Here is a 14,357-nt window from a genome sequence, read left to right on the forward strand (position 1 = left end):
GGAGTGTCCATCCACTGCAGCCGTCCAGATATTTATAGAAGATGTGTCCCCATACATGGGAGCCAAATCCCCGTTGTGTTTCCAATAATGTTAATGTTATTTCTGGTTTAGAAAGATGGCCGACCGGCGTTCATTCCATGCCTCAGTCTGGACCATGTGTGATGTATTCTAAACCTAATAGCAATGTTACTTCTGATTTGTAAACATGGCTGACCAGCGTGTGCGTTTCATGCATCGGTATGACCATGATGAAGAGCTTCAGGCCTCAATGTGGAAAAAAAATCAAGCCAATAGAAACAACATGCAGCACAAGCCTCGACATGGGAGGTTGACAGTGAGACGCACCTCATCCGATAACCCCACCAGAAGGTGCATAGTGACGTCATGACATAATGCGCCTCAACAACATGACAAGCTTGCATTCCAAATACAGCACACGATCACAAGAAGGTGTCATGCGCCTCAACAGCACAACGAGCTTGCGTTCCAAGTATAAGGAAACTAACACCGCCTTACTGGCCCGAAAGTATCCTGTGCCCCGCTGCTATTTCAAACGCAAAAGAGTGTGTAGAGATAACACTTTAAAAATCAAAAAACATTTAATGCAAAACTAAAAAATATAAAAAGAACTTAATAACATTGGTGAAAATTGACTACTATTTATAATTCACATTGAAAAAACATAAATTGTGTGGGAACACTAAAAAATAGAATTAAAAATACCTTAAAAAAAAAAAACATACACTATTCTCTGAAAACACAGAGGAGCTCAGTGTAAATAAAAATGAATGACACTTATAGATTTGGAATCATAAAATATATTTACCACAATAAAAATCAAAGAAAAAATTGAGTGTATAGTTGGACCTATCCACGTAATCCTGCTGGGCCCAAATAAATGTGTCAAATTAACCCATAGTAGTAGTATGTGGCGAAGAAAAAAAAAAACACAACAAGAATTTATATGTACAGACGTGAAGTGGACTCTCATGTGGGGTCATGTACAAATAACTAAAATACAGTAAAGTAAATTAAAACAAGAAAAGAGAGAGAGAACTACCAAACTAAGCATATAAAAAGACAAAAAAACAAAAAAAAACAAATTGATGTGAATTTCTTAGGCTTTAATAATGAAAGAGTTGATGTCTAATTAAATGTCCAAGCTGAACGGAGAATAAGACTGCAACTCATGGATCCAGAAGGTTTCCAATCTGGAAACACCCCTGGTCATAGCACCCCGGGGGGGGGGGGTGCTATTTTTCCTTTAAGATTATGATTGTGGTATAATTTATAATGTCCAGGAACGGTATGTTTGGTATCACCCCTTTTAATCAATGCAACCCTAATGCCCCGTACACATGAGCGGACTTTTCGACATTAAAGGTCTGACGGAACAATTCCAGCAGACCATTCGATCGTGTGTGGGCTGCAGCAGACTTTTGATTTGCAAAAATCCGACAGACTTTAGAAATGGAACATGTTTCAAATTTTTCCGCCGGAACTCCGCCGAACCCAGTTCCTACCGAGAAATCCGCTCGTGTGTATGCTAGTCCGACGGACAAAAACCGACACGAGGGCAGCTATTGGCTACTGGCTATGAACTTCCTTATTCTAGTCCGGTCGCACGTCATCACGTTCGAATCCGTCAGACTTTGGTGCGATTGTGTGTGGCCAAGTCCGTTCATTCGGAAAGTCCGTCAGAACTCTGTCAGAACTCCGTCGAAAGTCTGTCGGACCTAGTCCCTCGAATAGTCTGGTCGTGTGTACGCGGCATAACTGAGAAGGAACGGATAGTACGGCCTACATTTGTTTCCTGTATGGGCAGGTAATCAGCCTGCCAGGGGGCACCTCTAAATATAACCCTGACTTGATCGGGCAAAGAAGTTTTGAGGATACGGTCCTGCTTAATGATGCCCCAATGTGTGGCAAAAATTGCTTTGAATTTGTCGATGTTGGATGGAAAATTAAGTCAACATGGCCCACTTAAAATTATCAGACGCCTGTTTGGGTCTGACTACCAGTAAGGACTCCCTATTCACCACCAACGTACATTGAAGTTCACGATCAACTTCATTGGAATTATAACCTTTGTCAAGGAATCTAATGGGTTGAAGTAGGATCAAAGTCGGATCAAAGTAGTACAGGGAGCATTTTCAAAGGCGGACCAACTTGTGTCAGACCAGTTAAGAAAGCTCTCATAGGAAAACATTGCTTTTCACATGTCATGCAACATGAGCTCCCAATGTCGGAATGTTTGTCATACAAGTGTGAATCCGGCCTTAGTCCTACTCCACTCCCTCTTCCAGGTGGGATTTCAACAAACACTTTGAGAAAGATTTACGAAAATTGGTGTGTGCAAAATCTGGTGCAGCTCTGTATAGAAACCAATCAGCTTCCAGGTTGTTTGTAAAAGCTTAATTGAACGGGGGAAACAGTTCAATCTCTGTATTTCTGGACGATACTAAGCTAAGCAGGGCAATAACTTCTCTGCAGGATGTGGAAACCTTCAAGAAGATCTGAACAAACTAATGGGGTGGACAACTACATGGCAAATTAGGTTTAATGTAGAAAATTTTAAAATAATGTACAAAAAAAGTAAAAAAAAAAACGTAAAAGTACAGCGCTAACTTTCTAATCAATAACTTAACAATAATGGTGGAACCCTCTAATGTATGAAAATCTCAAACTGCAATATTACCACAATACCTGTCTCTGTAAAATGTAACGTCACATATAATACGCATCAAACTGAAAACAACGAAACTTAGCAGGGTTGGTAAAAACCCCTCTACATATAATTGCAATACAAACTAACTTCAAATGCAACAACTTTTTAGTTGGGAGGTTTACTTCATTATAGTATTTTGGAATTACATTTTTTTTAGATTGTTACACTTCATTTTATATGTTTTAGTTACTATTATAATGTGAATTATTGCACTTGAAGTTCATTTTTCACTACCCCTGCTAAGTCCATGGCTTTATGGACCTTGCTTTGTGCACTGGTGCGCAGTTATGTTGCAACAGGAAGGCACGATCTCCAAACTATGTATAAAGCGTGGGTTGCGCTAACTATTTAAATTCACCACTATTTGAAATGGCCACTCACCAGATCAAATCTGTATATGTGCCTTTAGTTCATTTAGGATAACCACTCCTTTTAGGGATTTCACCAACTGCCTCTCCAAACAGGAAATAGAAGCCTCTCGTGCTAGTTTTCCTCACAAAAATATATAAGGGACCATCATAGTGCAGTATATCAAAACAAATGTATTTAAAAGTGTTTAAATGACAACATTTACACTCACATGTGCCTGTGCCTAAACTGGCACCAAGCATGCCCAGCCGTGTACGTGAGAATATAGGTTTAATCTATCCCCCTATGTGCTCAAATCCCTCTCGGTAACGATGTGCGTTCCACGGTACTTGAGTGCGTTCCAAGCCTCTTCCTCGTACACCGAAAATGGTAAACAGAGATCCCAGCAGCCACTATGCGTTTTGCAAGGTTTGTTGCGTCATAAGGATCCCCAAACTCTTCCCACAATGTTGGGAGCATGACATTTTCCTAAATGTCTTGGTATGCTGATGCCTTAAGAGTTCCCTTCACTGGAACTAAGGAGCCATGCCCAGCCCCTGAAAAACAACCCCACACCATAATCCCTCCTCCACCAAATGATCTGGACTAGTGTGTAAAGCAAGGTCCATAAACACATGGATGAGCGAGTTTGGGGTGGAGGAACTTGACTGACCTGCACAGCCCTGACCTCAACCCGATAGAACACCTTTGGGATGAATTTGAGTGGAGACTGTGAGCCAGGCCTTCATGTCCAACATCGGTGCCCAACCTCACAAATGTGCTTCTGGAAGAATGGTCAAACCTTTCCATAGACACATTCCTAAACCTTGTGGACAGCCTTCCCAGAGGAGCTGAAGCTGTTATAGCTGCAAAGGGTGGACCAACTCAATATTGAACCCTACAGGCTAAGACTGGGATATCATTAAACTTCATGTGCATGTAAAGGCGTGTGTCCCAATACTTTTGACAAGTGTGTGTGTGTGTGTGTGTGTGTGTGTGTGTGTGTGTGTGTGTGTGTGTGTGTGTGTGTGTGTGTGTGTGTGTGTGTGTGTGTGTGTGTGTGTGTGTGTGTACACGTATATGTGTATGAGAGTTGGGGTGCACACCCTAATGCAATAGGCTGGGCACGCCTATGCTCTGAAGAGTAGTCTGAATTCAGATCGCTCTTCAGTTAGTTATATTGTGGCCCTATTCACTTAAATGGGTTGCGCTCGGGGGCCTTAGAGCCGTCAAACAAGGCAGGTGGTAATATTCCTACCGTGGCATGTGTAAACCCCCAACCACTACCATCTCAGCTAAAGGAAGAGTGGTTGAGGAGTGGTAAAAATGCGACTGAACTATGGGGTTTTACCGTCCCCACAGGCAGGGCCATCTTTAAGGCAGGGCAAAAGGGGCAGCTGCCCTGGGCCCTGTCATTGTTGTGGGGCCCAAAGCTGCCTCATACTTGCCAACTATCCCAGTTTACATTCCCTTGTCCCTTGAAGTTTTAGTCCTGTGCTGTGTCCTGATATCGCAGTGTGAAGTGCTGCTACTAATGCTGGACAGCTCTGCCACTGTACAGTAATCTCTAGTAGGCAATAAAAAAGCAGAAATCATGTGCTGTAACCTCTAGCAACTAACCAGTGAGCCTTAAGGAGTGCTATAACCTCTAGCCACCAGTCAGTGAGCGGTAATGATATGCTGTAACCTCTGGCAACCAATCGCAATCGCTGCCTGATCTGATAAAGTAAACTGATTTTAACTCTAGCTGCTATTTATTTTATGTCTCAGAGAAGGTGGAGAGTGAAATTGCATGGGGGGAGGGGGGCCCTAAGAAAAATTTTGCCCAGGGCCCAATCAATATTAAAGACAGCCCTGCCCACAGGTGTTCATCATCATGCAGGATGTTGCATCAATGTTTATTGGGAAACAGTGGCTGCACAAACACAGCCGTTGCTTTCAATTTACTGTCACATTGAGAGCAGCAGCTGTGTTCATGCAGCCGCAGTGTCTCAATAGACATCAATGGGACTGCCTGCACAGGAAAGCATGGTATACCTGTGTTTCACCATGCAGGTAAACACAGCCCTTGCTCAGAGCATACATTGATTTTCCCGCTCTACAATACTCTGGTCCGGCTGCACCTGGAGTATGCTGTCCAGTTCTGGGCACCAGCCCTCAGGAAGGATGTACTGGAAATGGAGCGAGTACAAAGAAGGGCAACGAAGCTAATAAAGGGTCTGGAAGATTTTAGTTATGAGGAAAGGTTGCGAGCACTGAACTTATTCTCTCTGGAGAAGAGATGTTTGAGAGGGGATATGATTTAAATATACAAATACCATGCAGCCACACCAGAGCCACCAGCCCCACCAGTGTAGTGTTGTCTCTGCCTGCCGCACGTACTGACCATGACTGGGTTTATTGACCACGTTTCTGACTGCTGTCTGGACCAATCCTTTGCTTGTTCATTGACTTTGCCTCTGCCTGCCACTTGAACTGACCCAAATGTACCCCTGGAACCACAGGAACTCTTTTGTTCACCATTTGTTCAGCCTCCTGTACCTCCTGGCTAGTGAACATGGCATTCCTGGGAGCCACATACCAGTAGGCTAGGTTTGTTTAGCTTATAGGAATGGGGACTGCTATAGGTGATTCTACACTAATCTATATTCCCTGACCTCGCACAGGAGCAACAATTACAGTACATTAGTTTTGATATGATTGGTTGATTTTTGTTAAACAAAAGTTGCAATGTCTGATACATAAGTCCAAATATTGAAAAATTCTCATACATGTGGTATCCCTATACTTGGGAGTAAGGATGCGACTTGGGACTAAAAAGTTGCATGAAAAGTAATTCCTCACAATTTCCAATGACAACCATTCATATTATGCACTACTTTGATCCTACTTCAGTTCATTGAATATCACTTAAATCGGATCAGACTTTGGCATCCGAAAAAACGACATGCGGGTCCCCCTCAAAATCCATACCAGATCGTTATCCGAGCAGACAGCCCGACAGATCAGGAAAGGGGGTGAAGACGAGCAAGCACCCCTCTACCTGAACAATACCAGGCCGCATGCCCTCAATATGGGGGGGTGGGGGCTTTGGGGCAAGGGGGCCCTGCGCCCCCCACACCAAAGCACCTTTTCCCATGTTGATGAGGACAGGGGCCTCTTCCCAACAACCCTGGCCGTTGGTTGTCAGGGTCTGTGGGCGGGGAGCTTATCAGAATCTGGAAGCCCCCTATAACAAGGGGGCCTCCAGTGACCTCTCCTCATGCCAAAATAAGTAGTGGCACACCGCGCACCCAGCATTAAAGCAGGAGAGTGCATTGAGTCAACATCGGAAGAAAAACAGAGGAAGAAGAGCGAGAAGACAGCAGAGAAGACCTGGCAGAGGCAGAAGACAGCGGGCAGAGGGAGAAGAACCGGAGAGGGCTACAAGACATCAGCTGAGGAGGCAAAAGATCTGGAGAGGAGAGAAGATATCAGAAGAGACGCTGGAGCTGTCTTAATAAATTACTTTAAAAATTTCTGTACTGCGTTTTATTTTTGACACTTTTTTTAGGCAAATGGGTAGGGGTAAAATGTACAAGATACTCATTCACATCGGGTGGGGGGCCAGGATCTGGATGCCCCCTTGTTAAAGGGGGCTTACAGATTCTAATAATCTCCCTGCTCGCAGACCCTGACAACCAACAGCCAGGGTTGTTGGGAAGAGGCTCTTGTCTTCATCAACATGGAGACAAGGTGCTTTGGAGTGGGGGGTGCAGGGACTCCCCCATGTTGAGGGCATGCGACCTGGTACGGTTCAGGAGGGGGACGCTTGCTCGTCCCCACCCCCTTTCCTGAACTGCCGGGCTGTGTGCTCGGATAAGCGCCTGGTATGCATTTTGGGGGGACCTCCACACCATTTTTCCGGTGTGTGTGCATTCCCCTTAAAATCCATACTAGAATGAAGGGCTTGGTATGCTCTTGGAGGGGGAACCCATGCCGGATTTTGTTTTTTACATTGTGGAGTTCCCCCTAAAGATTCATACCAGACAGTGCCTGGTATTGTTGGGGATCAAAGTCGGATCCCTGTTCATTGAAGTCGGATGCATGTCGGACTTCAAGTTGCAGGGCAAAGTTGGATCCACAGTCATAAGACTGTCATGTCGTACAAGTGTGAAAGGGGCCTAAGGATCCACGCACACTGGGTTTAAAAAAAAACTCCAGTTCTTTTAACAGAAAAAAATGCTCACAGAGTGTTTTGTACACAAGTTTAGGCACGTTTAGCATTTTTTCCTGCCAGAAAACTCCTCTCAAAAAATGCAATTTAGGAGGGTTATTTTTTCTGCCTCTAAACTCTGGATTCTACCTCTTAAAGTGGTTCTAAAGGCAGAACTTTTTTTTTAATCTTAATGCATTCTGTGTGCAGCAGTCCCCCTCAGCCCCCTAATACTTAAATGAGCCCATCTCAATCTATCAATTGCACAGGAGACTCGGCTGTCCGGGACTCTCCCTCCTCATTTGTTGAGACACACAGTGGACGCCATTGGCTCCCACTGCCATCAAAGTCAGTGAGGAGAGAGAGGGGGCTCGGCCAAACCGTGGCTCTATGCCTGAATGGACACACGGAGCTGCGGCTCGGCTCAGGTGCCCCCATAGCAACCTGTTTGCTGTGGAGGCACTCGACAGAAAGGAGGGAGGGGCTGGAAGTGTCGAAGAGGGACCAGAGAAAAGGAGGATCAAGGGCTGCTCTGTGCAAAACCACTGCACAGAGCAGGTATGTATAACATGTTTGTGATTTTTAAATGAAAAAAAACAAGACATTAATATCACTTTAAAATATGCCTCTAAACGTACTAATGTGCTTGGATACATTGGATAACACTTAGCTGCTTTTACATGCAGAAAAAAAAACAAGTGTGCACGGACCCTTAGAGTTGCAATAACTGGTTATGAGTGCATTACAGAACCAGGGATTACCAGAAAGAAGACGACCGCGACGTGAAGCCTCAGTTGCCAATGCACAGGAAAGTTCTATACGCTTCTCTTGCTCTTGAAGCTGAGACTCGGGATCTGGTGGCATCTCCAGCTCAGAGTCACTCAAGGGAATAACATTCTGCAAACTAAGAAATTAACAAACATGTTTGATGTTGTACTTGGCCATGGCAGAAAAGAAGCACTTTGACATATAGCATTAGATATGATAATTTAGTTCTAATTCAACTAAAACTCAGAGAGCACAAATAAATACAAAAATAAGACACATGTATGTTTTCTGTTTTATTTGTGAAAGGACTTGTATTTGAGTCATTCTCGTGATCTCTGCCACTCTGAACGTGACTAACACTTTTTTTGGTTCAGGAATGTGGAATGTTATGTCACAACCCCACCTAATATTCAATGAATATTAAAAATCAGCATAATGAACTTCATAGTCAGGTTGAACAAAAAAAATGCACAAACAAGTCAACCAAAAAATATTTTTTTCAAAAATACTTTCAAATAGAAATCCTCCATATACAGTACATATCCAATACCCACAGTTAATAAAGGCGAGCGTTAAAAAAAAAAAAAAAAACAATTCGCTCCTGATCCCCCATGAGTCAATCGTATATTTCCTTTATCAACTTTACCTATAAATATTAGTAACCAGTTATATTGTGTGCATTTAGGAAAGATATCAGGCCTCTCTTAAAACAATCTACTGAGTTGGCCACATTTTCACAGCTCTTACTTTGAAGAAAAAAGAAAAGAAAAAGAACTCAAGAGGTTTGGATGTGTCATTGCCATCATCTCATAAATTATTTCAAATTGTACATAAACCTCCAATTGGGATTTTAAGGCAATGAAAACTATTTATTAAAGTAAAAAAATAATTTATTACCATATAAATATAAATACATAGGTCAAAAATTGGATAAATAGAATTCCATCATTACACAGATATTTCATCATGTTAAAAAGCATAGTGCATATTTGGAGAAAGTTGGAGAAAGTGATATATCACACTACAAAATATGGTCACCATGGGGGTGTGGCCAGGCAGCGGATGTAGCCGGACGCACCTTCAGCTCTCACCACCGAAAATCTGCTCTGCTATCTTGAAAACTTACCCTGAAGATCCGCAAACAAAGCCGGCTGTCGGAAGGTCCCCCGTATACGACCTTGCTAACACCACCGCAACACCACTACAATGTACCCCTACCCATTCACCTGGTGAAAAAAAAGTAAAAAAAAAAAAAACACCACACAAGGGTTTAAAATAATTTATTGCATAGCTCCGGGGGTCTTCTTCCGTCTCGGGGGTCTTCTTGCCGCACTCCTCCGCCCCTCTTCGGGGGTCTTGTTCCCCTCTTTGGTGCTTCTTGTCGGGCCTCCGCTTTCTTCCTTTAGCTCTTTTACTAGCGGTGGCCCGGTCTTCTGTCGCTGCTGCCTCTTCTTCCGACTTCGGGGGTCTTGTCCCCCTCTTCTGTTCTTCTTGCTTGGCCTCCGCACCTTCTTCCAGCTCTTTTACTAGCGGTGGCCTGGTCCTCTGCCACCGCCGCCGCCTTCTCTTCTTCTTGTTCTTCTTCCTTGAGATGTTTACTCGACGCGCTCTCTCTGGCCGCAATGACAGGGACGCGGTGTGCGGCGACTTATATAGGGACAATGAGGAGAGGATGCTGGGACTGTGACATCATAATGGGCGGGGACATCACCCGGTGACCCCGCCCATTGTCCCTATATAAGTCGCCGCACACTGCGTCCCTGTCATTGCGGCCAGAGAGAGCGTCAAGTCAACATCTCAAGGAAGAAGAACAAGAAGAAGAACAAGAAGAAGAGAAGGCGGCAGCGGCGACAGAAGACCGGGCCACCGCTAGTAAAAAAGCTGGAAGAAGGAGCGGTGGCCCGGCAAGAAGAACCAAAGAGGGGGACAAGACCCCCAAAGTCGGAAGAAGAGGCGGCGGCAACAGAAGACCGGGCCACCGCTAGTAAAAGAGCTAAAGGAAGAAAGTGGAGGCCCGACAAGAAGAAAGGAAGAGGGGGAAAAGACCCCCAAAGTTGGAAGAAGACCTCTGGAGCTGTGCAATAAATTATTTTAAACCCTTGTGTGGTGTTTTTTTTTTTTTACATTTTTTTCACCAGGTGAATGGGTAGGGGTACATTGTACCCCATACTTATTCACATAGGGCGGGGGGGGCGGTATCTGGGGGCCCCCTTATTAAAGGGGGCTCCCGGATTCCGATAAGCCCCCCCCGCCCACAGACCCCAACAACCAATGCAGCAGGGCCCCCCTTCACCAAAGCAACCCCCATGTTGAGGGCACGTGGCCTAGTACGGCTCAAGGGGGGGGGGGGCGCTCGCTCGTCCCCACCCCCTTTCCTGCCGGGTTGCGTGCTCGAATAAGGGTCTTATATGGACCTTGGGGGGGACCCCCACGCCGTTTTTTCGGGAAAAAAAAGTCCGCCGGAGCCCACACACAGGCGGATTGTCCACCAGATAGTTTGATTGTGTGTACGCAGCATTAGAGATATATTTGCGGCAGTAAACACATGTAGTGCCTCCCTGTCAGCCCTTACAGTGAAAATAAAAGGGGTAAAAGCCGAAATCACCTTTTTGAGGCAAGACACCCAAAAGTTAAGGGAAAGAACCTCCGCACTAGAGGGGAAAGTCAGCTCCATAGAAGATGACATGGCGCCCATGCAAAGAGATCTCACTTACAATAATCATCTCCTCACTCAGCATTCATTTTGCATAGAGGAGCTGGAGAATAGAATGAGAAGGAACAATATCAGAGCCATAGCGTTACCTCAAAAAAATAGAAGGAAAGAACCCAGTAGAGTTCATTAAAAAATGGCTGATAGCTGCTTTTGGCAAAGATGCATTTAACCCCATGTTTTTTGTGGAGCGTGCACACGGAGTTCAATCTCGACCCCTGCAACCGAAAGTCGCTCCAAGACCCTTTCTATTTAAGCTCCTTCATTATAAGGACAGGAATGCTATCCTGCACAATGCCAGGATGAAACCAGAGGCTCTAAAAATTGATAATACTAAAATATCCTTTTTTTCCAGACTTCTCTGCTGAACTACAGCAACAACGCACAACATTTATGGATGTAAAGCGACATCTCAGTCTCTTGACTTGAAATATGCAATACTATAACCCGCCCGCCTGTGGGTAGAAGCGCTGGGCTCGGTGCATTTTTTTTATTCACCGTCCGCAGCTGTACAATGGCTAGACCGGGAAGAACATTCACTTTGGGAAGGCCGCAGCTGGCGCCCTGATCCTCCTGACGGGTAAAGTACCATCTCAAAGACCATGCTAATGTCCTTTCAATTCCAAAAGCAAAGTCGGAGAAGGCTGCTGCTATATGGACTTAGATTACCCATCAGGGCTATCTGTTCTTGTTGTTGAGAAGTATTTAAGACACTAATGTGGACTTCCACTGTTGCCCCCAAGATGGTCTGGTCCAGACCCCCCACTGCCTTTTGATGACTTGGTTTGGCCACTTTGGCCAGTTTTCTATTGCCACTTTACTTTTTGGACTACACCACCGTGGGACTTCCACCAGCTCTACCCTCAGTGCTCCGTGTTTCCTCCACCCCTTGCGGGGATGTCACACACCCCCTCTTATAGGTATATCGCTTATTGCAACAGTTGACACCTACAGTAGCTGACCGCGATATTGTGTCAATCTCGCCGCTTTTATCGGCGAGATTGACACCTTGCGAGCCCCGTCGTGGGAGCCAGCGCAGAGCTGGCTTGCATCGGGAAAGGAAAAATGCTTATTTCCCTTGCTGACATTGAGGCCGGGTTCACACTGGTGCGGGGATCCGAATTGGATTCCCGCCAATACCACACACTGTATTTGGTATGAATCCTAAGGGAGAACTCCACGCCAAATAAAAAAAAACGGCATGGGTTCCCCCTCCGGAGGCATACCAGGCCCTTAGGTCCGGTAGGGATTTTAAGTGGAATCCCCTACGCCGAAAAAAACATTGTGGGGGTACCCCCAAAATCCATACCAGACCCCTATCAAAGCACGCAGCCTGGCCGGTCAGGAAAGGGGGTGGGGACAAGTGAGCGCCCCCCCCTGAGCCGTACCAGGCCGCGTGCCCTCAACATGAGGGGGTGGGTGCTTTGGGGGAAGGGAGGTGCCCTGCTGTCTCCCCCACCCTTCTTCCGACTTCGGGGGTCTTGTCCCCCTCTTCGGTTCTTCTTGCCGGGCCACCGCTCCTTCTACCAGCTCTTTTACTAGCGGTGGCCCGGTCTTCTGCCGCCGCCTTCCGTTCTTCTTCTTCCTTCTTGAGATGTTGACTCGACACTCTCTCTGGCCGCGATGCCAGGGATGCGGTGTGTGGCGACTTATGTAGGTACAAGGGGCGGGGTCACCGGTTGATGTCACGTGGTGACCCCGGCCCCTTATGATGTCACAGTCCCGGAGGATGCTGGTACTGACGCATGTCAGCTGATCACATAATCAAAACAAAAGCTCAGCGATCGGTTGTTTTTTCTCCTCACGCTGACAGTGGAGGAGAAAAAAAAGTCGATCACCAGCTCAGCTTAAAGGGACATCGGTCCCAAAGAGGAAGAGGCCTCATAATTGGAACCTGAAAGTGCCCACAAGTGCCACCTATCAATATCAATAAGTGCCACCTATCTATGCCCACAAGTGGCACCTATTAATGCCCACCAGTGGTCCCAATCAGTGCCACATAGAAATGCTGCCTATCAGTGTAACCGATCAGTGTCCCTCACTGCCACCCATCATGCCCATCACTGACACCTATCGGTGCCCATCACTGCCGCCTCATCAGCGTACATCAATGATGGACAAAAATTACCCGTTAATTACCCTTAAAAAAAGTTATAACAAAATAAAAAAATATTTCTTTTTTAAATTCGGACTTTTTACTTTTTTTTAACAAAAAATTAAAATTGCACAGGTGATTAAATAGCACCAAAAGAAAGCTCTATTTGGGACGAAAAAATGGTACAAATTTCATTTGGGTACAGTGTTGTATGACTGCGTAATTATCATCCAAAGTGCATCAGCGCTGAAAGCTGAAAATTGGTCTGGATAGGAGGGAGTTTAAAGAGGAGGGCCGGTTTAAAAAAAAAAAAAATTTAAAGTCAGCAGCTGCAAACACTGTAGCTGCTGACTTAATAAACACACTTACCTGTCCAGGGCGCCCGCGATGTCGGCCGCCGGAGGCTGACCCGTCCCTTGGCTCTCGGCGCCGCCATTTCAACTAAGGGAAACAGGCAGTGGAGCCTTGCGGCTTCACTGCCCGTTTCCTACTGCGCATGCGCGAGTCGCGCAGCGATTTGTGAATGGGGCGCACTGTGTTCTGGGACACACAGTTCCCAGAACACAGCGCGACCCAGTACCCAGAAGACGACGCACGGAGGAGAGAATAAACAAGATCTCCACAGAGGAGGAAGAGGCAGATCTGGATGATGTGCTTAGCAATAGACATGTGCCTTTCGTTTCGTTCCGAATCAAAATTCGGACGAATTTTCATTATTCAGACATTCGGATGCATCCGAATTACCGAAATGCAATGCTAACGAATTCAAACGAAATTCGAATCAAATTCGAAAAATGACATTTTGCGACCCGACTTTGGGGCCTTGTATCTCGGGGCCACTTATAGCTAGGAACCCCAATTTGGTATGCAAACACAGTAGAACTAGCACTACAACATATCCAAATTTGGGGTTTCTAGCACCAAGTGATCCCGAGTTACGGGGCCCCAAAGTCGGGTCACAAAATGTAATTCTCTGCTTCAGAAAAGTGCTTGACATTTTGCGACCCGACTTTGGGGCCCCATAACTCGGGGTCACTTTGAGCTAGAAACCCCAAATTTGTATATGTTTTAGTGCTAGTTCGACTGTGTTTGCATACCAAATTGGGGTTGCTAGCTATAAGTGGCCCCGAGATACGTGGCCCCAAAGTCGGGTCGCAAAATGTCATTCTCTTTCGCAGAAAAGTCATACAGATGAAATAAGATGTGTGTGTTTTTTTGCACTGGTACACTGCAAGTATGAGAAGTTGATGTGACAGATGTATATAAGTAAGTAACTAACCATCTTACAAAATTTCTAATTCAAATAGAAAAGATTAGAAAAAAATATAATTTAATAGAATAAAATAGAAAGAATATACAACCATCTTCTGAAATTCAAATTTCAAATAGAATAAATTTGAATTTCGAATAGTATGAATTACATTTTTTTAATTTATTAATTTTAAATTTGGATAGAAAAGATTATAATAAAATAGAAAATAGACTAGAAAAATGATAGAACAGAACAGAATAT

At 45.0% G+C, this 14,357-nt stretch overlaps 1 protein-coding gene across 5 annotated transcripts in view; it reads right to left on the reverse strand.

The window, feature by feature from the left end:
* Positions 1 to 14,357, reverse strand: part of PLEKHA6 (pleckstrin homology domain containing A6) — a 1,584,742-nt gene that overhangs the window by 219,212 nt on the left and 1,351,173 nt on the right. For 4 of the 5 annotated variants that reach the window (XR_013274469.1, XR_013274470.1, XM_077481247.1 and 1 more), the window contains one exon: positions 8,033 to 8,175. The exons of the other annotated variant lie outside the window; for it this stretch is intronic. Coding sequence is in view for 2 of the 4 variants with exons in the window: in XM_077481247.1 (XP_077337373.1) it covers positions 8,033 to 8,175 (143 nt within the window). In the remaining 2 variants the exon portion in view is untranslated. The remainder of the gene's footprint in view (positions 1 to 8,032; positions 8,176 to 14,357) is intronic. 5 annotated transcript variants of the gene reach the window in all.

Source organism: Lithobates pipiens, unplaced genomic scaffold (genome assembly GCF_037356315.1).
Source record: "Lithobates pipiens isolate NorthernLeopardFrog02 unplaced genomic scaffold, aLitPip1_a1.2 Scaffold_16, whole genome shotgun sequence".
Lineage (NCBI taxonomy): Eukaryota > Metazoa > Chordata > Amphibia > Anura > Ranidae > Lithobates > Lithobates pipiens.